The sequence below is a fragment of the Anser cygnoides genome, chromosome 17 (genome assembly GCF_040182565.1).
Source record: "Anser cygnoides isolate HZ-2024a breed goose chromosome 17, Taihu_goose_T2T_genome, whole genome shotgun sequence".
NCBI lineage: Eukaryota > Metazoa > Chordata > Aves > Anseriformes > Anatidae > Anser > Anser cygnoides.
Genome location: NC_089889.1, coordinates 10310671 through 10338667, shown reverse-complemented (window position 1 = coordinate 10338667; position 27997 = coordinate 10310671). Strand labels below are relative to the sequence as shown.

At 44.0% G+C, this 27997-nt stretch overlaps 2 protein-coding genes and 2 long non-coding RNA genes across 6 annotated transcripts in view; 1 reads left to right on the top strand and 3 right to left on the bottom strand.

Annotated features, from left to right (window-relative positions):
* Positions 1-4808, bottom strand: part of MED15 (mediator complex subunit 15) — a 29877-nt gene extending 25069 nt beyond the window's left edge. For both annotated transcript variants that reach the window (XM_013173598.3, XM_066978651.1), the window contains exon 1: positions 4622-4808. In XM_013173598.3, the coding sequence (XP_013029052.2) occupies positions 4622-4689 (68 nt within the window). In that variant the 5' untranslated portion in view covers positions 4690-4808. The remainder of the gene's footprint in view (positions 1-4621) is intronic.
* A 96-nt stretch (positions 4809-4904) lies between these two features.
* On the top strand, positions 4905-22392 carry KLHL22 (kelch like family member 22). 2 transcript variants are annotated; one of them, XM_066978654.1, is made up of 8 exons: positions 4905-5044; positions 5972-6082; positions 13966-14218; positions 15140-15305; positions 16530-17248; positions 18388-18580; positions 19992-20225; positions 21237-22392. In XM_066978654.1, exons 3-8 carry the CDS (start codon positions 13992-13994, stop codon positions 21612-21614), a joined length of 1917 nt encoding a protein of 638 aa, XP_066834755.1. In that variant the 5' UTR covers positions 4905-5044; positions 5972-6082; positions 13966-13991; the 3' UTR covers positions 21615-22392. The 2 variants fall into 2 exon arrangements, with proteins under 2 accessions (XP_066834755.1, XP_047920090.1); XM_048064133.2 differs by lacking the exon at positions 4905-5044 and adding an exon at positions 5420-5437.
* Positions 6027-11277, bottom strand: LOC136786532 (uncharacterized). Its single transcript, XR_010825435.1, has 3 exons — positions 11207-11277; positions 6808-6938; positions 6027-6159 (listed from the first exon to the last, which is right to left on the bottom strand). It is a non-coding gene; the product is annotated as an uncharacterized lncRNA (long non-coding RNA).
* LOC106031308 (uncharacterized) lies at positions 11495-27996 on the bottom strand. The gene is made up of 5 exons (XR_007163414.2): positions 27078-27996; positions 25411-25470; positions 20630-20689; positions 13924-14150; positions 11495-11653 (listed from the first exon to the last, which is right to left on the bottom strand). It is a non-coding gene; the product is annotated as an uncharacterized lncRNA (long non-coding RNA).
* Between the last annotated feature and the right edge of the window lies 1 nt (position 27997).

Genomic DNA, 27997 nt, shown 5'->3' with positions numbered 1-27997 from the left:
AACCCATTTCTCAGTACCTGCTGTTGAATGAAAAACTACCCTACCGTAAATGCATCTTAGGGTTGGGATCCCTGGAAGCTTCATGCAGCCTGACGGGGGAACTGCTGCTTTCTGCCCCCTTGAGTTCTGACCACCTCCCTTACGAGCACGAGTGGTGCTTGTGTGAGCAGTGAGCTAGTCCAGCATCCTGAAATAACTCAGTATCCCCCTCAAGACAGGCAAGAAGTGCAGATGCAGCAGACTTAGGCGAAGGAGCTGAAGCTGTCCCAGCTCGCACCCTTACCTTGCAAAGCTGTAGCCTAGTAGCATATAGCTCACCTGGCGTAACTTGCAAAGAAACAGGGAGCGCAGCACAGCCACCTGCATGTCTCCCTCGTGGTAACCTGCTCATGTGGCCTAACAGACACTAAAAATGCTGATTACACAGGAAGGTTATTTAAAATGAAGCAGAATCTGAACATAACAAATAAATATTCTTTCATATGCAAGCAAGCCTTAAAGCGAGCTCCTCATGAAAGAGCTGTGCTGCAGAGGAAGAAATGCATCCAGTTCTTCACCTCCCTCTTTCCAATACTTTCTCTTTCAGAAAAGCTGCCTCTAAACCCACGCTACTCTCTGAATCTTCCTTACCGCCTTAGTCCCACAGTACAATGATAATGCCTCTCATTTCAAGGCCACCAAGAACTGAGCAGGCAGAAAGACAAGCTGATGCAGATGCAAACAAAGGACATAACATGCAGCTAATACTAGAGTGGCTGATACAGAGACTGTGATCAATGTCGTAACAGGAACTTTGAAAAAAAGCCACAGCAAATTATTTATTCTATGTCGCTACCATTTTCTTTTGATGCTGCCTAGCACTCCATGCCGTATCTCTTAGTATTCCACAAGTTCAGCTGTGTGTAGTTTCTTCTTCCTCATCTGTTTCTTTGTCCCCATATTTATCTTCAACCGGCACAAAAATACTTAAGGTAAAAGGCTGGGAAAGTCACTAGAAAGAAGACAGCTTTACACTGAGTCAAGTGTACCAAACAACGCATCGCATCCTTCCAGAAATGAAAGTCAACAGAACTTTGAAAACCAGATGTACCAGCCAATTCAGCCTTCATCTGCCTCACAAGCACTTACTAAACACGTAAGATGTGTACTAAAGCTCTGCCTCTTTCTATTCGTGCACAACACTCAAAACTGATGCCATGAAGCATCCAGCACCACTACCAGCTTCAGGAATCCCCCCTCCCTTTCCAAGAAGTTTGTTTCCAGCCCTACAACTGCAACCTCTCACTCAGGCCAACTGGTCTAGCAAAAAAATCTTGCAAAACACGTTCTCCTTCACCACTCTACCAGCTCTCCTCTCCTTCACACCACGACTGCACCAGGACTTCCAATGAAACAAAAGGGCAATGAGTTCTAGGACCAGCCCCACATTACCACCACCAGATGCTGGCTCATAAAAAAGACCGGCCACTCAAAACAAATCTTTCTTGCTTAAAACAACAACAGGAAGAGAAATAAAAGCATGCTGGTAAGCCGTTAACCACAGCCATCCACATCACAAGCTTCAAAAACCTCCAGATAAACACCACCAAATGCATTAAACGTTAATTACTTGATCTTGGGCACACAACAGTGCCCCACACAACGTTCCTGTTAGTTCCAGGTTGGACATAGCACGATTAATGACAACCCTCGCTGCAAGAAAGCCCACGCGACAACAGTGGCCAGCAGAAAACCCAAACCAGGAGACCCCAGATATCTCGGAACAGCCTCAGCCCCACACAACACCGCCTTCAGCCACAGAGAAAGCAAAGGACAATCCAGCCCCTGTAAGGCCTTCTCTTAGCATTATCTTTCTTTCCAGCTCTGCAGTGAGGAAAATCTCCGTCCTGCCACACAGAACCACCCCCTCAGAGCTTCAAAGGCATAGAAAACCCTCCCGCAGGAGTGATTCCTTCAGAAGCCTCCCCGCCAGGTTACGCCAGTGCAACTGTTTGTGTGGCTGTGCAATCAGCAGTGCTGAAGAACTACCCAGCTTAAGAATAAACACTTTTCCTGAGTTATTTTTAACTTCAACAAATTTCTCCTTCAGGTTCATTGCATGGCAACCCAAACACTTGCACTACAGAGGCAGAAGCTTCTTGGTTCACAGCTGTGTCAAAATGGGCATTTATAAAACAAACTCCTCCCTTTCTGTAGTACTAGGACAGGAGGAACATCCGTCTTTTTGGCCTTTCCCCCCCCCCCCCCAGAATCTCATCAGACAGCCCAGACTGGAATATAAAACTAAGGCTGCTTTATGAACTGATTTTGTTTGCATTGCTGCTCTCTATGAAATATGTCACAATCTCCCCCCACACACACACACACACTCGAGGAACTCGAGCTGATCCACTCGCCTCCTGCCTGCTCGTTCTGACGCCCACCTCTGCCTCCTTTCCTGTGCTCTCCACCTCCCCATCCTTACTTATGCTCACGCATGCTCTTCTCATCTAGCTGAATCGTTAGCTAAAACCTGCTTGATCTGAATTGTGAATATATACATCGAAACCAGGCAGAAAGCTGAACACCACTTTTATGGACCATCACGCAGCTGAAGTTACCCCCCTGTTCTACACGATTCCCTTTTACCCCAGGCTAGAAGCAGCTCGGCGCAGGAACTGTGCGCAACTAGGCACTGAGGTTACCACCACGCAACCCACCTCAGGCTTGTCCTTCAGGCAACACCACCGTTTAAAAGCATATTAAGGAAAGGCATTTAGAGAGAGACTCCCAAGGCACCAGTACGTGCCTGTTCGCTGTAAGGGCCGGAATAAAAGGGTGCCTTGAAAGTGCAAATTTTCATACTCCTGCATCATTGCTCTCTTGGAACAACGTGGGAGGAACCAAAGCTGCTCCCTGGCCTCAGTCATCTGAGCTCTGGCAGTCCTGGGTCTCGCAACCACGTGAGTCCTGCTGGGGCCTGCAGTTAGGCAAGGACCCAGTGCTGAGCGGAGCTTCCGAGGCCCTCAAGTGCAGCAGTCTCTGAAGTGGTGATCCAACTATACACAGACACGTTCACTAAGATACCTACTGCACACGGTATCCATGAAATGTTTATCCAGATAATATCACTATGTAAAAAAAAAAATCTTGAAATTCAGGGACCTATCTATTATAAACTCTACTTCTGGCTAGCCTTCCTTTATTCCAAGCGCCAACATGAAACCAAGTCATCTGCTAATATCTAGTACACACTAATACACTTAAAAAAAAAAATAATCCACTGCAGTCATTGCACACTCATCCCAGTACCAAGTATGCTTGCTCTTTGAATAAGACAGTGAATGGAAACATCTGTAAGATACCACAAAGCAGGATGGAGTGCAAGTAAGAAACATCGCCCACAGAAAACAATCCTGGGGAAGGAGGGAGGAAAGACTGTCAATACGTTGATAACAAAAAGCGCACAGATAAAAAATACAGCTGTGCACATATGCAAGACTAAACAGAAGAAATTTTAATTCTTTCTTGCAAGAATTAGAAGTGTGAGATAGTTGACATCTCTTTATATGCCATCAACCTTTAAAAAAAATTACTACTGACCTGTTCAGTATTTATCTCTTACTTATACGCTTCCCCCGAAACATTTGTCATTGTTGTTTGCTGCTCACAGAAAGACAGCGACTGCTTGCAGAGCAAATGCACAAACAACAAAAGGTTACTGCACTGAGCTCTGTTTCAGCTGACTCAGATTTATTTCCTTGGAGTTACACAGCATCAGAGGGTAGTTTTGGGGGCTTTGCTTTGATGAAGAAATAGAAAAGGAGAGGAAAATGCAACAGATTAATCCGACAAGAGATGCCGCAGAGAGTTTAGACAGCAAAACATCAGCTCTGACACCAAAGCAGCTTGCACAGCTTTGACAAACACTCACGATCCTATTTCTTTCGTGAATACCCTAACATTTTAATTCTGAAACATCACCACGAGGGAAGCCCACAGCTAGGCACTAAAACCACATGCAATCAGCACATTCTTCATGTATTGCAAAGACACGGGTTGTTTTAAATGCTGATTCTCATAAGCAACAAAGCATGATCAAGCCTTTCAAGCACCCAGAAATAAAGATTTTAACATTGCTTCAGAACCACGGAGCAGTGCTTCCAGCCCTACAGTAAGCACCCTCTGTAGGGTGAAAGAGCCTCCCTGTCACAGAGAAAGCACGGAGAGCTGCAAAGTGACTCGAGTAAAGCGATCGTTTCACAGAGGATGACCGAGAAAGCAACAGGCTGAACTTTATTGCTTTTAAACAACCTTTACGCTATCACGTAGATACCGACTACGATAGTTGTTCTAGACCTACAAAAGCACGGTGACTAACGAATTCAGTCACTGACACTTCCATTTCGCTACAGAAGCCAGACGTAAGGTTATAACGGGGGGTTCACAGAACCGAACGCGGCAGCCCTGCGGGCGCTGCAGGATAAAAAGCTCAGGAGCAGCGGCTGTGGGGCAGGCCGGGGAGCCGGCACCGGGGGCGGAGGGAACCGGGGGGGGCCGGGCCGGGGAAGCCGCGGCCGCAGGACGGGGGAGCTCCGGGAGCGGCGGCCCCGCGGCCTACCGGCGGCCGGCCCGCACTCACATCTGGCTGACGAGCTTCTGGCGGAAGTTGGTGCTGCGCCAGTCGGTCTCGGGCCCGGTCACGTCCATCCCCGCCGCCGCCGCCACCGCTCCCCCTCAGCCGCCGCCGCTCCGCCACACGCCAGGCCCGGAAGCAGCTCTCCCCCCGCTTCCGGCGCGCTAAGGGCTGTAGGGAAATGAAGTCCCGGCGCGAGTCTCGCGAGAACGGCCGCCGCACGGCCCGGCGCGGGGCACGCCGGGAGTCGTAGTCCCGCCGCACGCCCCCTCTCCGCGGGAACGGCCCCGGCAGCCCCGGCTGCGGCTCCCCCCGCCCGGCCCGGCCCCAGCCGCCGCCGCCGCCCCTCCCTCGGCGGGCGGGCGGGGCCGCGCCGGGTTCCGGCGCACGGAGGCGGAAGCCGCTGGCGGAGGCCGCCGCTGTCCCCCGGTAGGTGGCTGGGGGCGGACGGGGAACACGGGGGCGGCGGCACCGGGGGGGGGGCCCGGCCCGGGGCGGGGGCTGAGGGGGGTGCGGACGGCCCCGGGCCTCGGCACGGCCCCGCCAGCTGCGGGGCGCCCCCGGGGAGGCCGCGGTCGGAGCCGAGCTGCCGGTGCCCGGGGGAGGCCCCACCGAGGTCAGCGGGGGCGGCCCCACCGAGGCCCCCTCCCCCGGGGGTTGGGGCGAGCCCGGGGCCGGCGGGGGCCGAGCTGCCGGCAGGGGACGGGAGGGCAGCGCAGAGGTGCGCCTGAGCCCTCCTTCAGCCCCCCCCCAGCGCACGGCTGACCGAGAGCCAAACCCCTTCTCTTGGTGGTGTGAGACTCCAGGGAGCTTCCCCTCTCGGTAAAAGCGCCTGCTCTGTTTTCCCGATATGACAACGTTTGAGTTACACGGGGAGGAAAACCCCAGGTCCCCGCAGGAACAACTAACGCGGTGAATAGTGCAAATTAATTCCTCCTTGCATTAATTTCCTGTGGAAAGCCGAGCATGGAACATGGTGCAAGAGCCCTCTGCTCGCACTCCCCCCAGTCCCTTAGTTGTTGCAGTTGGCACAGAATTACTTTGTTCCCCCCCCCCCCCCCCCTTCTCCATGTATTTTTGACAATTAAAAATTCATGATGTGGTTGAAGTAGCTCAGCAAAGCAGCCCTGCCAACTAGCCAGGTCTCAAGATTCACAGGACATGGAGCATTGGGTAATTTATAGGCTGGCGGTTCTGGCATCGTTATTACTTGCCTGATCCTATGGAAGCTTTATTTAAAAAAAAAAAGCATCATTCTTCAAATCATGGAAAAGTTGGGGGGGGGGGGTTGGAGCTTTTTCTGAGAGTTCTTGGGAAAATTAAAACAATTTGGTCAAAAGAGCATATCCCTTACAGACCTGCCAGATCTCTCTGGACATAGAACTAAACATTGAGGACTGCACTTCCTGCCCAGTCTGGAGAAAGCTGGAGCCTTAATGGGAGGCCACTTCTTTTAAGGTTGGACAGGTACGTGATGCGTGAGCATAGCTGGTTAACTCCTTCCTTCAAACGCAAGCAGCAGCTCCATCCAAACCAGAACATTACTATTGAAAGATAAAGATGAGTGTATCCAGCAAATCTTGTTCTGAGATTAGTAACAAGAAAAAAATGGCAAGAGATCACCAAACTCTTAGAGATGACAAAGCCATAGGAGAAAACATTTTAATGTTCCTTACAATTTCTCCTTGGTAGCATTTGGGCCATAGGTCACCTCTGCAAAATACATCACTTATCAGTTCCATGAATTTGGGTAAGTTGCAAGAAAGAAAGAAGTTTGCAATTCATGGATAAAGCAAAATATTCAAGTTAGAAAGCTCATGCTCTTTAGGTTACGCTGGGGGGGCACCTCTTTTCACATATTTATATATAAATATACATTTTATGGAAGTTTTGCTATATCCATTTTAAATGAGATGTTTTGTTTTCAGTGTGTCTTAGAAACACCTTGTAATAAGCTTGAAAAAACAAACAGATGTTTGCTTCTGAAAGGAATGAATACCAAAATTCACGAGACGACGTGGTTTGCAGAAGCCGTTTCCCAAGCCACGCCTTTAGGTTTCCTCCCACACCTCAAGTGTACTACCAAGGCTAGAAACTGAAAATGACTCAAAGTCAGCTCAGAGGAATGTGCTTGCACATTTCCACTGGTGCTTAAAAGAGAGATGGTGTGTACAGACCTAGCAAAAGCATACCTGTGATCGCTGCGTGTTCAGAACTGATGCTGAGGTGTTTTATGGTACCAGATGTCTTTGCTTCTTTCTTTCTGTGGGGACCTCAGTCAAAAGCAAATGTTCGGGTGATTTCCCCAACTTGTAGAAGGTTCCTTAAGTGGAAAGGTATTTCAGGAAGAATTCTTTTTGCACAGTTTTGCATGCAGAGGGATAGTTCTAAAAGAAGTATTGCTAAGCAAAGCTGCTGTTTTTCTTTCAGCCCTCCCCTCTTCCAGTTGTTTTGAAAAAGCATGAAATTGGCTTGTCTTTTCTACACAATGGTACACTCAATTGTCTTTGTAGTGAACAAACTTACAAGTGCCCATTACAAATTATTATCTAGTTGATGAATTATTCCAGTATTTGCACTCCAGTTAAATCGAACAATAGTTTTGCTTTTCAATTTACATTGTTTGTGGTATTACATTTGTCATCTGAACTATTTTGGCAGGCACCCAGCTGCCTCCCCTCTCTGCATACTCCCTGACTAGTTGATTTATTTGTCTATGTGCCCTCTGCCCTGTTAAAGTTCTGGTACCTCGCCAGGTTCTGCCTATTTACAGTTGCAATCCCTGATAGTCAGCATAACTAGTATTTTGCTCTAGTCTTGTATCTTGCTTTCTTGTCAGACCGTCAGCTGAAGCCTGGCTTAGATCCTAATTCTTCCTACTCCCTTGGGAGAGATGAAGGTGTGGGAAGCCTTAGGGAATGGATTTTACATTTCCTTTAACGAACTCAGGCTTCAATGGGTATGATCCATTGGAATCACAATCAACGTGCCATACCGGTTGCTCTGCATTAGAAAAAACTCTGAGGCTGGCTTGCAAGAATGAGTACAGAGCTGCAAATGGGGGGAGGTGGGAGGAACTCAGCAAGAATGGACTGAGAGGAACCATGGATTTCAACAGCAAAAGCAAAGTCATGCACCTGTGTCAGACTAACTTTACTTATCAGTATAGGCTGGAGACAAATCTAGCTAGAAGTCAGCTTTGCAAGAAAAGAAGCTGGAGATCCTGAAGGGCAGCAAGCTGAATGATTCAGCAGTGCCTCTTTCCTGCGAAGGGAGCCAGCGTCACATTGGCCTGTTAGCGAGAGCACAGCAGTAGGTTGTGGAAAATGATTATTTTCCCCTTTGCTCAGTGCTTGTGAGCTGACATCTGGAATACAATACCCAGCTTTGAGCTCCATAGCAAACAAAAAGCCTGTGAGTTCAGCGGAGGACCACCTTACAGGGCAGGAGCAGGTCCAAGGAGATACAAGCACATGCAAGGCAAGACTCAAAATCATCAAATGGTTTGGGTTTGTTCAATACAGAGAATAGCAGGCTAAGGAGAGAGTCAGTTGCTGTTTTTCAAGGTAATGGGTTGTTACAGAAAAAGACAGAGCCAGACTCCTATTTGTAGTGAACAGGTGAGGATGAGAGGCGAGTGTCCAATTGCAGGAATAGAAATTTGCACGGAATAAAGAAAAAACAAGTCTGATGGTCAAGCACTCGGTTTTCCAAATACCACCGAGGATGGCTATTCCACAGTTGACTAGACAAGGCTCTCAGCATCCTGACCTGATTTTGAAGTTTTCCCTGCTTCAAGCAGGAGATGGGACTAGAGACCTCCAGCCTGAATTATTCCACAATTCTAAGAAAGCATCAGACCCCCCACCAGGCTTGAACCAACTGTCCGTATGGCAGTAAACTAAACAGGATTAGGATATCCAACACCAGCAAGTTCTGTTTTATTTTGGGCACAGCTGATGCACAGGAAAATATCACAATCTGCATAAGACACCTCCTCGTATAGAGATGTAACTTGACAGCCAGAAGCTCTTCAAGACAAAAATGTCTGAGTTTCCATAGAAACTCGCTTGGATACTCCCCCCATACCCAGCCATTTCTCTGCAGTAGAGCCTCAGGGCTGTCAGCACAACTGTACAAAACCAACAACAACAAAACCACCACCCACAGCACACGCTAGTAAGCATCACCGTCTGACTTGGATGCTAGTCAGAGAAGGAGCGAATACATACCCAGGGATCTGTCATACCCTGCAATACCAATAACAGACGCAGCACCATAAAGCAACCTACCCGCTGCTTAAAGCGCACGATCAGTGCACAGCATATCTCACCAAGGGCTGAAGGCTGAACATACCTGTAATGGAATTGGGATGTGCCCAGGACACGCCCAGACCCGGTGCTAGAAGGTGCTCCCAGGTACAGTACATCTTAGGGAAGCAGGACTTTGCTCTCAGGTTCAGGAAGGGTACCTTGTAAGCCCTATGAATTACCACTCCCCAGGATGTTCTTTACTGGAGCAGCACACACACACCTTGGCGTTACAATTGCTCTGCATTCAAAACTCCAGGTGGGACAGACACTGCCTTCTCCAATACCACTTACAGTTTACTGGGCCTTTAACTTTTCCTTTCCCCATTCTAGTTGGGCTCCTCCATTCCTGTACCCTGTGCTCTTGAACAGATGAAGATTTTCAGCAAGCACAAGAGCAAGCCAGCACACCAGTCTCTCACCATTTTGCCAGTGGAATAATCAAACCACAACCTATTCCCTCAGCTCTTCCTGTCGCAGTGCCAGCCTCCTCCATCACAGGCCACAAACCTTTAGTGTGAAGGCAAATGTGTCATCGATCAGAGACAGAATTTTGTCAAAACATCAAGCCACAGCTCTCATTGATAAACAGTTACTTCAGCTGAGTAATCAGAAACCTCACTGGACTCATACTTTTTTCATGCAAGTATTCTGCAGAAGCAGGCTCTGGTAATGGAAGTTGAACACAAGGCAATCACACAGAGCTATCAGCAAGCCACCAGGATACTTAGCTTCCCCTGCATCCACAGCATATTACTAGAGACCACAAGTGACACAGGGAGCTTTGAATATAGTCTAGGAAATACCAGGAAACACTAATTTCCTTCAGATGCTTCTTCTGTATCTACCATTGGAAGGCATGGCTGCTTTCTCCTGGTTTCTAAATGGAATCCAAGCACAAAACAGAAAGTTTCAATCTATTGAGTAAGAGCAGTCATGTCTTGCTAGGTACCTTTGGGGTTTTGAGATTTCTGTTTTGAGGATTTTTTGGGGCCATGGAGGTTTTTTGTTTTGTTCTTTCATCTCTTTGATGTGACCAAACAGCAGGTCTTCCTACATTAGCATTGCCTACAGAAGCACACATGCTATTACTGACCCCATACATTTCCTTCCTCTTTACATACTAGATATTCAATTGTAATACCCCACTATTAGTCAGCACACTAACCCATGTCCTCTAAAAGAGGAGCGTAAACCAGCATAACTGCAGTCTCAAACACTTTGTGCAGCCAAATAAGAAAAATCTCTAGGCTCATTTTCTCTGCAGTTTCAAAGTGCTCGGAACAGGGACTTGCCTTCCCTTTTTTCTGGGGACACATCCCACAACACATGAGATGATACTTTTTAAAAAAAAAAAAATCTTTGCTACTGTTAAAGAAGAACAGCATAGTTCCTCATCCCTTCCACCTTTGGGTCAGTCCTGCAGCACTCAGCCCCCAAATCCCACTGTTAGCAGCTGCCCAGCACTGATAAACTTGCACAAGAGGAAAGGAAAGAGAAAATATTAGATTTCTAGGAACCTGGCTCAGTCATAGACCAAGTTTCTCAATAACAGAAGTAAAACAGAGAGGCCACAAGAACATTGTACAAGCAAGAAGCTGATGGTAGAGAGGCTCACACCAGAGGGAACTCAGCTGTATGGTTCCAGGGGCTGTGCACTTGCAATAGAAGAAAGGTACTGCCTACACCTCCTTCACTTCTGGGGGCAGATATGCTAGCCTATGAAAAGGGGGTCTCCAGTCTTACAAGGCAGCAAAGCTCCTGAGTGGTGAAGAAGGAAGAATAGTAAATAGAAGGATTTCTGTGGCATGCAGGAAACCAAACAACCTGTTCTGTCCCTTCATTCACAGCTGTACTGATTGTATTACATTTGGGGGGGGGGGGGGGGGGGGGGGGGGGGGGGGGGGAATAAAGACTGAACAAAATACAGTTTTGAGGAGATGGGGTTAAATTGTTTACAGTTAAAATCATACAGAAGTTATTCAGTAGAGTTCCTGGCTATTTTTAAGATTGACAGACACTTGTAAGGCATAACAATTCCTAGATACATGAGCAGTGATTCCCCACACCTAGCTGGCACACCACACACAACACAGCACGCTTCCACTGTTTGGGCTATCGGATTTTGAGGCAGTAACAAAGACACAAAGCACACAGGAGAAAGACTGCAGTTAGACCACACAGCCTGCAAAAAAAGACACTGTGCTAACACCAATTCCCCTCCTCAGCAAATTCATAGTCAGCACAGCATTCGGAGAGGTACACAAAACTATCAACTCACCAACACCACGCTTAATCCAGAAAAACAGAATGCCAAAACACCCACACTTTTCTTTCAAAGGAGCCTACAACACACTCCCACTAACCTTGCTTCAACAACTGCCCTTCATAACTGTACCCACCCAAGCCCAGCTGCCTCTCGTACAGCTATTATGAAGCTGAGGGCACACAGTAATCAGCTAAATTAATCTTGCTGGCCACCCCCCACTCACTGTTTAATGGCTTTCCTTGGCTTTTGGATCAAAGAATAGGACTTAACCACCTATGTCAGTCAGACACCATAGATAAATACTGTAAATGTCCATCTTTAATTTTATAAGTGGGCAACAATTCATGAAAATCAGAGCAGGGAGAATTTTTCTAGAGTAGTCTCTTACCTTTGGTTAAAACTATGATAATAGACATAATTATTCCTGAGCTTTGAAGCCTGGTTTAGGAGAGCAGGTACCTACAAATAACAGGATATAGTTTTTCTGAGTAGCCGCAATGTAATTAAAAAAGTCACGTATACACGTACATAAAGAGCTTCTGAGTGCTGCCAAGTTTTAGGCCACACGCTATACCTCATCAGTAGTAATCCACCCTTTTTCCACAGCAGCCTCAGTAATCAACCAACACATCTGAAATTACTTAGCAGCAAATAACTGTGGATGGCAGAGTACTCACAGGTAGCTCCAGAGAGGTGAACGTCCATACCATGGTGACACTGTGCTGCAAATGTGCACGGCAGCTCTTGTGTTGGTGGACAGCACTGCATGGGCGAACACCCTGAGGACAGTCCAGCTCAGCAGTGAGAGCCAAGGTATAATCCAGGGGCAGAATTTGAGAACAAGAAGTAGGGACTGCCAAAATTCAGAAGACAAGAGCCTAGCAAATATGTAGGCTCAGCTGTTGACTAGCCAAAAATCAGTTGTGGAGGATGGTTCAATTGTACTCCCAGCAGCTAAATTTGACTACACTGGGCTTGCCACAAATCTGCTAGAAGGGCTGGCTTGTTTAGGTATTGCTAGTAGCTGCGGGATAACTCAAGTCCATATCTAGAACTGGAACTCAGATAAACTTCACTTCCTTCACTTGCCTTTCTTACAGTATTATCTCCATTGTCTCAATCCATCACTTTTGGTATTCCCCAGGAGCAAATCTAGTGATACAGTAATGTTTTGTCTGCTTTAAAAGCAATCATCTTATTTCTAGGAAAAGTGTCTACCTGTAATGAAAAAGAATCCATTACTCATCTCTTCAGCTGATGATGGATAGTTTCCCTGTATAATCGACCTGAATGTGCTTCCTAGAAGGTAGTCTTATCAGAGCTCCTTTTCTGAGCTCGCTGTCCTCGTTTTACTAGCAAAAATAGACAATTGTTAACATATATTTATTTTTTTTTAATTTTTTTTCCATTCCACACACCATGCAATGCCACCTAGCTTCCTTTTGTTTTGGACAGTGTAGGGTAACTTCCTTCAGGCAGTACAATAAATGTTTTTGTATTTCTTTGTGCTATCCATACAGCTCCTTCCTCGCTGACCATACACAGAATACTTTGCAGCACTTTGAGAGATTTCTAATGCTGCATTCACTGTCCATGGCTGGCACAATTAAACAATGGGTTCATTTCTTCATTGTTTGGATTTGTTGGGTTTGTTCGGCTTTTGCTTCTCTGACTGCTGATAAGCCCTTGTGACTATCCCCCGTGCCACTAAGCTATTTCCCAGAGCTACTGAGCCGAGGCTATTATAACTGTGCCTTAAGTGGCCATATCAGCTAAGGTATTTCCTTTTCCTCATGTGTTTTCATATGTGTGTGCGTGAGTGCTCTGACAACTGGATAGAATCTATCAGATCTAACTGCTACAACATCTCACATTCTTCAAAGACAATGGAAAGGGTAAATTAACAGGATGCTTTCCTGAAAGGGCAAATTACAGGATTTCTAAGAGAGAAATCATGAGATTTTGAGAGCTTAACCATAGACATGAAACAATGACTTCCAGCTAGCTTTTTACAGGCATTTCCCCATATGCTGTAGGGACCTTCCTGCTGTGTCAATGGCAGCAGTAGAAAGAGTTACAGGAGAGCCCTCTACAATGCCTATGCTAAAGGAAATACCTTCTCTCTGCAGGGATCCACAGTGAAGTAAAAAGCAGTTGTGGATGCTAGCTTGACGTTGTCACAATAAAGAAACTCACTTCAAAGCCTATAGTTTCATATAGTACTTTAGAGAATGGAAGTATGCTCAGCTAAGGAAAATAGCAAAAAACAGGAGAGATGAGCACTTTAAGATTCTGCGTTAAAATATCAAGAGAAGGACTGAAGTTGCAGTTTGCATTGCAGCAAAGTTACGCGAGGACATTAGGCAATGTGGAATTTGGCAAAAATTGTGACAGATTTGTTCTTTGTTATAAATGGTGTACAAATGCAAAGGAAACAAGGGGTTCTGGCTATGGGCTGGGAAGTGAAACTCTTGCTAAGAAAAAAAAAATCCCCAGATGCTACATACTCCTGGACTGGAAAACCAAGACTAAGTAAACTTGTTTGCAATGCCATGTCTTGTCAGTTCGGTATGCTGATGTATACGTTTCTATTTCCAAAATCATTATTCAGAATAATTTCTCCAGGGTAGAGCTGTGTTTGATAGCTCTCCACTGACTGAAGAGTTATTTGATTTATTTACTGTGACAGGCAGGGGTCAGAGGACCATTTGTAAGCAAAAGGCACAAACCTTTGCTGATTCTGTTGTCTCACAGATTTCATTCTGCTACAGCTGGTGGCTGAGCTTTTCTGCCTGGGATGGCGGAGGATCAGGAACTGACTCAGCCACACAAAGCTCAACTTGAGTCCTCCCTTCAGCAGCGCACCAGCAACACATACCGCAGTGCAGAGCACTCTCAGGCCTTGCTCAGTGGCTTGGTATCTCTTCGAGACAGCAGCATCCTCTTCGATGTAGTTCTGGTGGTAGAAGAGAAACCTATTGAGGCTCATCGGATACTGCTAGCTGCATCCTGTGACTATTTCAGGTACATTTCCAATATAGCAGTAATAAGCATGTGTCTGAGTGCAACACAAAACTGCAATATCCAAATCTTCTGTGGTAGCACACTTAGCATACTGCTTCCAGATGTAAAATCAGACCCATAAGGTGGAGCTGAATGGGTTTCAAAATACCAAGGTTAACTTTATTCATCTCTCTATTATGTCTCTGTAGAAATAAAACTTTTGTTAGTGCACAATGAGCTTACCTCCACTAAAATCACAGCCTATAATACTTATAGGTATATAAAGAGGAGAGGCTATCTTAATATGTGTCCTCTGCATAAATGCTGGCTTTTAACATATCTGTAGCATTGGAAGACTTTGCCCAATGTGGTGATTGGTTCCTCATACACAAGAAGTCCCTCAGACTAGGTCATTCCTGTGTTACATGCCTATAGTGTGCCTTGCCATCCATTAAACAAGGCAATCCCCGAGTCAATTTGACTAGCAGTTTCTTAAACTAACTTTATTTTCATAGAGTAAACATATAAATCCCAAAGCAATCCTGACAAATTTGTAACTGCAAGAACTGCTCTAGATTAGAAAAAACTCCTATGGACTCAAGTTCCTCTGTTTTTCTCTTCTCCCATCCCTAGAGTGTCTGCCTTTACCCCCTGATTACCCCTGTGTTCTGGGTCTGTATTTAAATCCCTCAGCTGTGAACCGTACCTTTCAGATGGCCCCCACTGTTTTCCCACAGAATGAGGGGCATTACTCTCTTAGGTCCTAAAGGCCTGTACTTTTTATACCACTGACTTAGAGAAGAGGTAATTCCATAGAAGTGTCTGACTAGGATTTATCTTTCTGAATATTTTGTTATGTTCTCAGGACAGCATGAGATAAGCAAACTGAATATAGCTTCAATGCAAATCTACCATAGCACACCTCATTGTCTCTTTTTACAGAGGAATGTTTGCAGGAGGACTGAGAGAGATGGAACAAGAAGAAGTCCATATTCATGGCATCTCCTACAATGCAATGTGTAAAATCTTGAACTTCATTTATACTTCTGAGCTGGAACTCAGCGTGAACACTGTACAGGAAACCTTAGCTGCAGCCTGTCAGCTTCAGGTGAGGTACTGGGAGATGTGACGAAAAAGAAGCAAGGAACAAAAGCAAGAATGAAAGAAACAGAAAGCATGCGTATCTGGTTGGGTGGAGGGCTAGGAGGTAAACGAAAGGATGGTTCCAATAAGAAGAATCTCTTTGGGATGCTGTATCCACTGGAAATAACTATGGAAGGGTTGGAACAATGAATGAGTGCTTGCACATCTTATTTGTGCTAGTGGTTTTATCGCTTACAAACCATTTTATCCAAAGGACTATTTTATAGAGTGTTCACTTACACTGATCAGCATGTGAAAGCTTCCCTAGAATAGTATACCTCTGACCTATGGTAAAGGACAGAGCTTGCAGCTCAGAAACTGTTGTGCTGCTCAAGCCTGCCAAGATCTTCCCCAGATTGAGTCCACAGGCGCATAACCTTCCCTGACCTCATCACTACAGGAAATCCTGCCACCATGGTTTCTGCACGAAGTGCAGAGTTTTTGTGAATTCAAGGCATTTTTTTTTCTCTAATTTCCCCTGCAACTAACTGCTGCACAGGCTTTGGTACGAATCTTAAACTTTCTGGGTGCTTTGGTTGATTTCTGCACACTTAGCACCGGTTTGTTAGCAGAGAGGCTCTTGGACAGTAGTTACTTCTGTTTGCTAGTAGTCCTTCTGACAGATACAACTTCAGATTGTTCTCAGAAGACAATATGAAACACTAATTTTCCTCTCAAATGACTTCCTGTGCTCTTGAGTGATGCAGATATATTTGTTATAGTTAGTCTTTGATACGCCATGTCTGTAGTGCTCTGAGAGAACAACTTCCAGAGGCAGCTGTAAGTCTGGCTGTCACCATGCCCTTCGTGCTTTCTGTTTACATGACTGCCTCCTGAGCAGGTGTCGATGCCTCCTGCATCTAGGTGTCGTGCTAACATACCAGGCAGCCTGGCTGTCCAGTGTTCCATGTGCCCCAGAAGACACATTGCTGCTGCTGCACCTGAAACAAAACTCAAAGGCTTGAAGTAGTGTGGCTAGATCTGTGTTGTATTTACCTACGTACCCCTGTTGAATTGTTCTTTTTCTCTGGAGAACAGTGAATTGGGCAGAAGTAAACATGGTGGTCAGACTGTGAGAAGAGCAGCCTTCTTGTCCACAGCTTTCTTGCTCCTTCATGCTTTTGTCATGTCTCTTGAGCGTAAGGCAAATGGTGCCTGAAATGAAAGATTTTCTCTCTTTCTCTTGCAGATTCCAGAAGTCATTAAGTTCTGTTGTGATTTTCTAATGTCGTGGGTAGATGAAGAGAACATCCTTGATGTATACAGACTAGCTGACCACTATGACTTGAGACATTTGAGCGATCAGCTTGACTCCTACATTTTGAAGAACTTTGCAGCTTTCTCAAGGACACAAGTGTACCGACAGCTACCCTTGCAGAAGGTCTACTCCCTTCTCAGTAGCAACCGTTTGGAGGTTAACTATGAATTTGAAGTTTATGATGGCGCACTTTTTTACCATTATTCCCCAGAGCAACTGGAGACAGATCAGGTCTCCCTGATGGAGCCCCTTAAGCTGCTTGAGACAGTTCGTTTTCCTCTGATGGAACCCCAGATCCTGCAAAGGCTTCATGACAAATTAAGTCCATGTCCTTTAAAAGATACAGTCGCAGATGCACTAATGTACCACAAGAATGAATGTCTTCAGCCAATGCTTCAGAGCTCCCAGACACAGCTGAGATCAGAGTTCCAGTGTGTAGTGGGATTTGGAGGGATGCATTCTACTCCATCCATTGTTCTCAGTGATCAAGCCAAGTATTTGAACCCCTTGTTGGGAGAGTGGAGGCATTTTACAGCTGCACTAGCTCCCAGAATGTCCAACCAGGGGATTGCTGTTCTCAATAATTTTGTGTATTTAATTGGCGGAGACAACAATGTAAGTGGTTTTCGAGCAGAGTCAAGGTGTTGGAGGTAAGATAAGGATAATCCTGCTATTATTCTAATTTCCACCCTGTTGCCCATCTCTGAGGCAGTAAGCCATTAGTGCAGTCCATATGCTTGCTGGCAAAAAGATAAGAGCTGAACAGGAGTCTGTCATTGAAAGAAATCCCAGGAAATAAAGAAATGAGCATCATAGCGAAGATTCCAGCAGTGCTTACAGAACAAAGCCAAGCTTGATTGGGTAGAAACAGCTACTCATTCTAGAGTGTTTTATCTGTAACCTCTTCCTTGTCGGAAGGGGGAAGTATTAAAGGTGTGGGAAGCAGTAAACTAGGATTCTCCAGAATCCTAGATTGTCTAGATGCTCTTGAACTAGGATTTCCCAGAAGTCCTCTGTATGGAGTTCTCATCCCAATACAAAGGGAGTTAGTTATCAAAAAGGATTTTTAAATAAAATGCTATTTTTGGTTGATTATTGAGAAAATTTGTGCACAGAAGCAGCATTTCAGGGTCCTCTTAAGTTCTGTGCCAGGAAAAAGAGCAGGAGAAAGGAACAGTTTAGATCTTAATGTCCATTACGTTCCAAAAACAGATATAAGCCTTTTTGTCTTTATAACAATCATTTTTACTAGGTTTAGCTGAATTGCCCTTGTTTCGTGGCACACATAGTTTCACTTCAAAACCAGTTGTCGTTGTAGCTAAAATTTTCAGACCAGATATACTTTTATCTGAAAAATAATCATGAGGCTCACTTGAAGCAGCACATATTTGGAGAAAAGAATCAAAGAAGCCACCAAATGCGTATGCCCCTCTTGATCTCTTGAAGATCCAGATTCAGTCTTCGTGATATTTTTAGAAAGTTTTACCTTGTAGAATGGCTTTGTGCAAGCAGAGATTTTGATATACACCTGACAGCTCTGTGGTGTAAGATAATAGAAACCCTAGGCTTCTATAGCATGATTGTATCAGCTAAAATACATCTTCTAAAAATAGACTAAAGGAACTTTGCTAATAATATAATGCTGACAATGCCAGATTTCACTCCACTTACAGCTGAGCTCAATTTCAACCAAAGACAGTACAGTAATCCACGTGTGGTGCTGTCTTGTATCCCAGAGATGATTCTTTGGCTGTATGAATAACTTTCTTTGATCCCATTCTTTTAAAAGGTATGACCCACGACACAACAAATGGTTCCAGATCCAGTCCCTACAGCAAGAGCATGCTGACCTCAGCGTTTGTGTTGTGGACAACTATATATATGCTGTCGCAGGCCGAGATTACCATGAAGACCTGAGGGAAGTGGAGAGGTATGACCCTAAAAGCAACACTTGGGAATATGTGACACCTCTGAAGAAGGAGGTAAGGAGTGCATTAGCCACAGACACTAAAGTTCCCCAATTCTTGATTTCATCTTTTTAGATGCTTTTCTCCTGTCTAGCTTTCAATTTGCTGATATTCAGATGGGAAGCAGTAGCCTCTGTATACAGAATAAACAAATACCAAGAAAGGAGAATAACAATATAGAACTTCCGTTTTGAGGTTTAATGTTTATTTTTCCTGCTTTCTTTCTGTTTTTCCCTGCACCTCTTCTATATTAATCCTTAAAATAATTTAAAATTGAACACAACCACTGGGAACAGGAAGTTTCCATTCCTCCTGGGGCAGGTAACCTATGAGTTACAGTAGTACAAGCTTCTCATTTACAGCCCTGACAACGTGCTTTGTTCCTGATCAGAAGAAATCATGCCTTAGTAGGAAGGTACCTCAGTGTTTATAGACTACTTCATTTTTGGACACAGAACTGAGATTGTGCAACAAGTTCTGGTGACAATAGCTTATGTCATGCACAATCACATCTCAATCAGCTAAAGTGAAACTATTACTCATCTGAAATATGTGAGTGAACAGCTATCTTTTGTTACCAGTACCATTTATCCTCCTAAAACAGCAATTGACAGTTGTGACCCCAGGAGCCAGGAAATGATGTAGTAACATGGGAATGGGGGTTATGAATGGAAAAGTTTGTTCTAAGGTCTAATATAGCTAGTAAAGGCAAGAATTTTCATTTTCAGATTGCAAAAGAGAAAGATAAACACAAATAACTGACAATCTTGGTTAGGGCAGAAAGCTAAGATCCTAAGTAATCTTTCAAGAAACTATACTGATTTCTGCTAAACCTTTTAAAAGCTTTGGGGCAAATGACCAACACAATATTTGTGATTTCATAATGCTTCTCAGTTGAGAATCTCAGGACACCATAAAAACATAAATATTGCCACTTTACAAAGGGGATGCAGAGGCAGAAGACAAACAGCTTGCACAAGGTGACAACCAATAAATATGTCAATGCTGGGAATATAAAGATCCAATTGAGTACTACTAAGTAGGATATATTGCATTGCAGAAAACATTGATTGTATAAGAATAATCTCCAGTGGAAAGGCTTCCAAGTAGACAAGGGAGAAAAGTAATTGTATGAATGATCTTCTAATTAAGGAACAATAAAGAATGACAACCCACTGCAGTTCTGGAAGTCTTGGAAATTCTAGTGTAATTAATTAAGAAATACACACTTTCGGCATAATCACCTTGAAAGGGATTGTCTGAAAAAAAAAAAAAAAAAAAAAAAAACCAGAAAATCCTTCCAGATGTTAATATCTGCATAAGTCATGAAGAATGTCACCCCCTTAATGTCTATTCCATACTTTGAAGCTGGAAGAAATACATAAATGCAGACCTCAACTTATTGATTTCCTGCGTGGTGACACAGGTATATGCACATGCTGGAGCAGCACTCGATGGGAAGATGTATATTACCTGTGGGAGGAGAGGAGAGGACTATTTGAAGGAGCTGCAATGTTATGATCCAAAGACTGACCGCTGGGACGTTTTAGCAGATGGTCCAGAGAGACGTGCTTGGCATGGCATGGCTGCACTGCTAGGAAAACTCTATGTCATTGGAGGAAGCAACAATGACTCTGGCTACAGAAGGGACGTTCACCAGGTGAGAGCGTGTCACACCTATGTCTTTCTTGGAAGAGGCAATTTTTTACGGATGTTTGCACTCTGATGTAATGTCTTCCTCCTACTAAGTACACAAGTAAAATTGTCTGCCCAGCAATAGCACCAACTCTCCTCCACTTAACCGCAGAACTTGCAATGATTTATTCACTGCTGCCAGTCTTGAATGCATTGTCCAACACACACAGCATTAAAGCTCTAGCACTTAGGATTCCCATTAATTTTAAAATATCTTTGATGGATATCATTCATTGGCATGCACGCACCCCATAATTAGCACATCAACTGAATTTCCTTTACCTTGTCTTCCCATGCACATTTTTTTCCAAGGAAAGGGCAATGAATGGATTGGATGGCAATTGTATAATGCAATTAAATATACAGTACCTGATGGGCAGTGACAGCTGGAGAGAATTTTCTTGTGTCTTATTCCAATATCTAGAACTGCTAGAGACATGAAAAGAAAAAAAAATGTAAATGCTCTTACAATGCCAATGAAGATAGAATTAAATCAAGTGAAAAGTGTATCTGAGTGTTAAAAAGGTGCTTACAAATAAATGGAGTTAGCCAAGGAGGTACCCAATGAAGTCTAAAACTTTCCAACATATGGTGCAGAGACAGTTTAGCAGACTTGTCATATTTGTATGTTCCAGCACATTTTTTCCTAATGCAAACAGATGCAGTATGTCTGAGCTTGTATTAGCATGCATCCCCATCTCTCACTTTTGTATACATTTTTTCAATGACATACAGCTGTTCCCACAGCAGCAGGGTCAGACGTTGTGATTCAGAGCTATATGGCAGCCACGCACAGTGTTTTCCACTGAGCATTGTACTTCTACTGCATGGTGATATGCTCCCTCCATTATCAACACTGTCGAAAGGCTGATGGTATCACATGGCTACGTAAATAGTTTGCCTTACGGCCAGGCTCTATCACTAAGATACAAGTTCAATTTTGACTAATCTTTTTTTTCGTTTTTTCTTTTTACAGGTTGCCTGCTATAGGCCAAGCACTGATCAGTGGACAAATGTATGTCCACTTCCTGCGGGGCACGGAGAGCCAGGTATTGCTGTCTTAGACAACAGGATCTACGTCCTGGGAGGCAGATCCCACAACAGAGGAATCCGCATGGACTATGTCCACATTTACGATGCAGAGAGAGACTGTTGGGAGGATGGACCGCAGTTGGAGGATGATATTTCTGGGATGGCTGCCTGTGTCCTCACTTTGCCCAGGGCTATTTTAATGGAAACAGAGAAGTGGTTCTCAGAATGGCATGCAGACCGCATGAAGTATCACCTTGACCTTCCATCAGAAGTCATGAGCGTATCAGACTGGGAGGAATTTGACAATTCAAGTGAAGATTAGAAAATTTTAGTATTTATTTTTTTGCCAGTGGATGAGGAAATTAAGGCTTGGAGAAAACATTTAAAGATTTTATATGTCTTTCTTATATATATATATATAAATCCATATTTAAAAGTTTGAAAAATAAGTGTTCTGCACAAAATGCCATTCACAGTCAATATCTGCTCTTCTGCAAGTGTTTTGCACAAAATGCCACTTACAGTCAGTGTCTGCCCACCTGCTGGAAAGCAGCATTTTTAAAGTAAACACAGAACTGCCATTTTCCCCCAGTTAAAGTATAGAAGTTTTTTTCCTTTGAAGGAGAATTCTCTCAACCCTCAGCATGGACAGAAAAAATGGCACAGAAGGCTCAGCTTGACTAGCTTTCCTTCCAGCTTTTAGCTTGAAATAGCTTTTTGATTTTTTTTTCTTTTTTGGTAATAAAACCTAGCCAGCTTAACTCAGGAAGGTAAGACCGAGTGTCTCCTTCCTGTGCCAGGTGTCAGACAGCCTGATTGGGTTTTCAGCAAGATTGAACATACAGAAGCAGGAACAGTAGCAAGAAAGTCTGAACCTCCATTTCATCTGGGCATGCAGCCATCCACATAACTGGGTTAGAGTCTGTGAACTGACACCCACTCCTGAACTTCTATACTGCAGGTTCTGTCAACACAGTGGAAAGAAGACTTCTAGAAAAAGCTCTCTGTACAGAATATGGCAATCTCATCATTCAACTGTCAGACACATTTGTTCACAAGCGTAAATTAATAAATCCTTGTCAGAACTTTTTTCTTTTAAACTACTGTCACAGTTTTATTAACCATGATGTGGAATCTAAAAGTTGGTGAGTTTAATTAGATCCCGTATTATTACATTAATATCAGTGAAGTTACACCAGCTTGGGAGCTATGCCAATTTTTTTCATTCTTTTACTATATACTTTAGAAAAGGATAAAGAGAGTAGAAATCAGTTTTCCTCAGCATAAGAAAATAAGTAATAAGGAGATAAGTAGAGGTATTGAAGATGTCACTCATCCGAGGCCCTGTGAGAGCTGAACTAATGACAGGAAAATAACACAGAATCACTACAGCTCAGAAAGATAAGGCATAGAAAAGCCTTCCTTCAGGAGACCTTAAAATAATTGGCTTCTGACTACCACCTTGCCTGACATTAGTTTAGAAGCTATTTGAAGTCCAAACCAGTGTGATACGGTATGGGATCCTTCTTCTCGGACGGGCAGGGAGTAGTCACTGCCACCAGAAAATTATGACAAACTGCCAAAAGCTTTTAAGTTTTATAGCAATGGAGTTGCAGGAGAGGGGCAAAACAAAACTGATGACCAGAACGATACGATACTAGTCAATTATCATCACATCATAACAAAGAGACACATTGGCCTGCTACTTTAGAGAAATCGAAAAAGTCCTGGATATTATCATCACATAGGGATTTTTGTTTATGGAAACAAAGATGATTTCAAAACGGATTTAGTTGACTCTACATTAGTAGATGGGGCTTCTAGAGAATATTGAGGATTTGCAGTCTTTTCTTGGGGTGGGGGTTGGACTTTTTTTCTCCAGCACTGTCAGTTTTTACCTCAATCTCTGAACCTTTGCCAATTGGCAAATAAATCAAAAGACCTGGTAAATGCAGGAAAACCTCACAAGCTTCCTCAGAAAATCCTTTTTGATAACAAACACTGAACTACACATGCAGTCTGGAAATACAGACTTTGTTACACTGCAATATTGGAGTTTGAGGACTCATATTTTGCCTACAGAGTTATTTTCAATGCATAGGAATTAAATGTAGCTCTCAGATATACGGACAGACCACTCTGGCCATCACAAGAACCACTCCTTCCAGACTGCAAGTGTTGCAGTAGCAATCTCTTTTCCCACAAACTCAACAAGCAATTCAAGACTTGTAGTAACTCAGGCCATGTTCCAGATCCAGCTGTTGTAGCTAAACCCAGGCACACAGCTCAAGTCTAACCAGGCTCCCTGCAGTGCGTTTTATATTTTAATTGGCACATCTCGACAGACCAGTGATAACCAATGTTTTTCAAGTCAAAATGTTTTTTAGCCTATTTCATGATATGAAAAAATGTAATCATTCTGTCTGGCTTATTTTCCTTTTCCTGTGTATACCACTAGAGGGTATTACTATTGCAAATAACCAAGCTGGTAGGCTAATTCTTAGGTTACATAGAAGAATGTAAGATATTTGTGACAAATTATTAAGCTATAGAAATGTCTTGCTTTTATTTTTTCTGGATTCTTCCCTGTATTACTCCTCTGGTGTTTGAATACAGATTTTCAGATAATCAGGCAATCAGTTTGTCCACTTATCAGTATATGCAATTTTTGATTGCATTATTTATTCAACGTTGCAGTTGGATGCTGTGCAAACCGAATCAATCTAAAGCTCAGAATGTCGTTATGAGGAAATAACTTTTCCTTAAAGCTGATTATATACCTTACAGAGGAGTGTTGCGTTATTTATTTAAAGTTACCGGTGTGATACATCTACATTACACGAATTAACCCTAAGGGCAGGTATTGTGTATTTGGATTTGTTAAAAACAAAACTTCATTTGCTTTCACCCCAAAAATTTAATCTGAGCATAATGTGACTGTTGAAAGTTACCAGATGCACTATCTTACTTGCATGTATTTTGTTTAGGTAAAAAACAAGGACGTTTAATTTAGGTCAGACCATCCTAGTCATCTAGCAGTTGCATGCTTTAGTCCAGCACGTACTTTTTCAAACCAACACATAGGCTAACAATAATAAAATTGCTGTGCTTTAAAATTGGCAGTTTTATCTAACTCAGCAGATATAAAGAGCTTTGTTCTGCTTGTTTACTGCAGTTACCTTTATAAAGAAATTGCAGGAGAAATTACAGATTGATATGCTGAGCTATGATTATTACTGATCTGTTTTCCTATCGAAAATATTACTTCAAGAACTTAACCTTCATTAGCCCACATAAACTCTGTGTTATCTCAAGAAAAACATGCACTCATAGGGAATTTAGGCTAACTCTGTTTTTTTGGTTTTTTACTGCTCTCCTAGATATGTTGGTCTTGTACCTTACGGTAAGAAGCATTCGTTTTCCTCAGTGACAGTATAGCACAAGACATTGTAGACAGATGAACAGTGAACTAAGAAAACTAAATTATTTCTGGTCTCTAAGAGCGTAGCCAAATAACTCTTCTAGAACAGAGTGATCAAAATACCAAAGTTTAAACTGCTGGTACACTAGGAAGTCCAGAAGAATAACAGCAAGGTTTCTTGATGATCTATTTTCCTATTTCCTGCCAGCACAGAGGTAAAGCTGTAGAGGCATATTTGCTAGATTTGTAATTAGTGAAATGATATCCTGAAGTTTTTCAGGCTTCCATATTTGTACAAGTGATTGTAATTGCTTCAGTTTTTGTTTCATAAGTGCTTTCACTACTTCATTTCTTCTCCAGCTGTCTACCTCCAAATCCAACATATCCTCTCCCACTTCCTCTTCGTTTAAATTAGTATTGTTAATTTTGCCTTGGAAGCATACCCAGTACTTGATTAGAAAGAAATAATGATTATCATTCTATACCCTTGATGCAAGGTTACTCCTCCTGACCTGGAGACCAGCCACAGGCACAATTTATTTGGCATTCAGCACTACTGATGGGGGCAGAAGTTTCTGGCAAACGGAGGAAGAAGCAGCTGGGCATGGGGTAAGAGGGGCAGGAGCTACTCAAGGGAATATTCTGCCAACAGAGTTTTTATTTCATTAGCAGCTGATGCACTTTAAGAGATCCTTACCTCCTCAGCTGTACTGCAGCAAATATTTGGCTTTGCTCTGAGGGTAGAAGCTGCCAACGCCTAAGACAAAGAACGTAAACTTATTTATACATAATAAAAAAGTAGATTGGCGCCATTAAACTGTCCTAAAAATTTCAACATTTCTCCACTCTTCCTAAGCAAAATGTAGTTGTAGGGATGTGACATGTCTGAGATGATTGTAGTCTAGGAAGCTGATGCCTTGTCTTATCTGATAACATTAATGATCTTGAACAAATCACCTTTTTCTCTTTGTGTAAGTAGAAGATGGGATATTTTACCTAAAAGATCTGGCCTAGTTCAACTAGTTACTGAAACTGAAGGGAGAATTACTTGAAGGATACACACAACCTGCACAAACACAAGTCAGAACAGAAAATTGTGGCAGTTCCTTTCAAACTGAAAACCTCTCCATGCCTTAGCATCTTCTCTGGATGGGAAGGTGGATACGCTGCCTCTCCAGCTGAGGGTCCAGTCCCATGCAGTACTGCGCTGAGACTGTTTTTTGATCAAATACTATTTTTTCCTGACACGTTTCAACTCTTTTGAGATGTTAGTATTATCCACATGAAATGGAAGCAAGATGACTACATATTTGACTTACTACATGTGATTTTTATTATACTATAACAAAAATTATAATTCAGTAAAATGCAGCAATAGGATTTTTTATTTCCTCTTTATGTACTACATATTACTGATTTTGCTGCTCGTTTGTGGCTTTTGTAATTATTTTTAAACATTATTTGGCTTGTTATTTCAAGTGCAAGTACTATCTTTTAATCTCTGTAGTTTGGCCATAGCCACAAAGAAAATGAATCAAACCTGTTCTAATGACAGAAAAAAAACAACATAGCCTTCATAATCTAGTGCAGCCTGTCTACCAGTGTTTAAAACTGACTGTCATTGGCAGACAGAAGTACTTAAACCAGCAGGAATGGATCAAAGGTACAGCTGCTAAGTAAGCTTCCCTAGAAGAGCAAATATTTTTGCATAGATGTGAATTTTCGGATGGTACTATTCATCTCTGGGTCTATTGTTTTGCTAATATTGCTCTTACATGATTAAACAGCTGTTGTTTTCCACCCAGGAGATGGCTATACTTAGCAGCTGGTGAAGCGATACCTGCACATGTATTCAGGGTCTACTTTACGATCCTTTTGTGTTAGTGACATTGCGAGATTTTCCTGAATGATTTTTTCTAAAACGTAAGAATCTGAACTAGGTGAGTCTTCCATTTTAGATTATCTGAACTCTGCTAAACGTCTGCAGAGGCACAGCCCATACGTTCCAATCCAAACACCTGAGTTGGCACTGGCTGCCAACATAGGAAGAAAAACAAAGTGAAAAAATAACCATGCTGTGACTGATCTTTTGGAAAACAACAGCGTGGGAGAAGGATGGCAATGCTGGAGTTAAGTCTGCACAACAGCCTCGTTAGGCAGGTCAAGGTAGTCATCTTAAATCTGTTTCTTCATTTGAAATGTTTACTTTCAAACGCCGCTTCATTTCACATTGACAGCCTCAAAAGCAACATGAAAAAATTAAAAGCACAAACCAAGCCATGAGACTGAGCTAAAATCACAGCATTTGCCAAGGTTTCAAGCATGCCTAGGGACTTAGCGCAGTTTATTTTGTCGTGCCCTTACCTACTGCAGCTGGCTATGCTGCTTACCACCGCCAGCTCTCCTGAATTTGCGTCAGAGCGCGCAGGCCCCTCTGCCAAGGCTGGCGCTGCTCCTTTGAGGTCACGGCGCACCAAGCAGCCTCCCTCCCAGCCTCGAGCAGCTCGTGGGCGCTGCAGGCCAAGCTCTTGCCCAGCCGCTGCCCGCGGGGCCTGCTGAGTCCTTTCCGGGGCTTCCTTCCTCCTCAGCGGCTGCGGCACCATCTTCCCCTGCCCGCGCCCCAAAGGGCTTCAACCCCGTCCGTCTGGGAACGGCGCTGGAAAGGGGTGAAACTCTCTCTCATCGTGTAGGAAGTTGTATAGATATCTAGATCAGAGGAGATTATCACGCCGGTCCATTTTGTCCCTTCATAGTCATTGATAAGGCAACACATTCTCAGGGAAGGCAAGCCCTACCAATGAGCTGCCTGCAGCCAGCACCCCACGTAGCTGGGAGGGAAGGGAAGCTCCAGAGCAGCCCAAGGCATGGCGGGGGGCAAAGCCAGGCCAGAACCCAGGAGGGAGGCCCCAGGAGGACAAGGAGAAAGCAGAGGAGCGCCGTTGTCCCCTCAGACACCTTCACCTGAGGAGACCAGGCGGCCTTTTGGGGCCGACCTGCGGCACAGGGCGCCTACAGCGGGCGGGGGGAGGCGGGCGGTGCCCCCTCCCTCACATCATGCCCCCCTTCACGCAGATATTACCCCACCACCACACACACTTGCAGTGGGGACCCCAGTTACTGCGCCAGGGGCTTGTTGGACCGCCTTCAGCCCGATAGGGGACCGAGACGCGCAGCCCTCCACAACCTCCGGGGCCGCCTCCCTCAGCGGCACCACCCCTCCCCCGCCGCGCTCCCCTCAGGCGGGCGCGAGGCGCCTGCGCGGGGCGGTGTCTCCGGCGGGCTCC

Coding starts and splice junctions, on each gene's coding strand:
- KLHL22 (XM_066978654.1), top strand. CDS start 13,992: ATGGCGGAGGATCAGGAACTGACTCAGCCACACAAAGCTCAACTTGAG. Junction 15,306..16,529: donor CTGCAGCCTGTCAGCTTCAG/GTGAGGTACTGG, acceptor TTTCTCTTGCAG/ATTCCAGAAGTCATTAAGTT. Junction 20,226..21,236: donor ACAGAAGGGACGTTCACCAG/GTGAGAGCGTGT, acceptor TTCTTTTTACAG/GTTGCCTGCTATAGGCCAAG.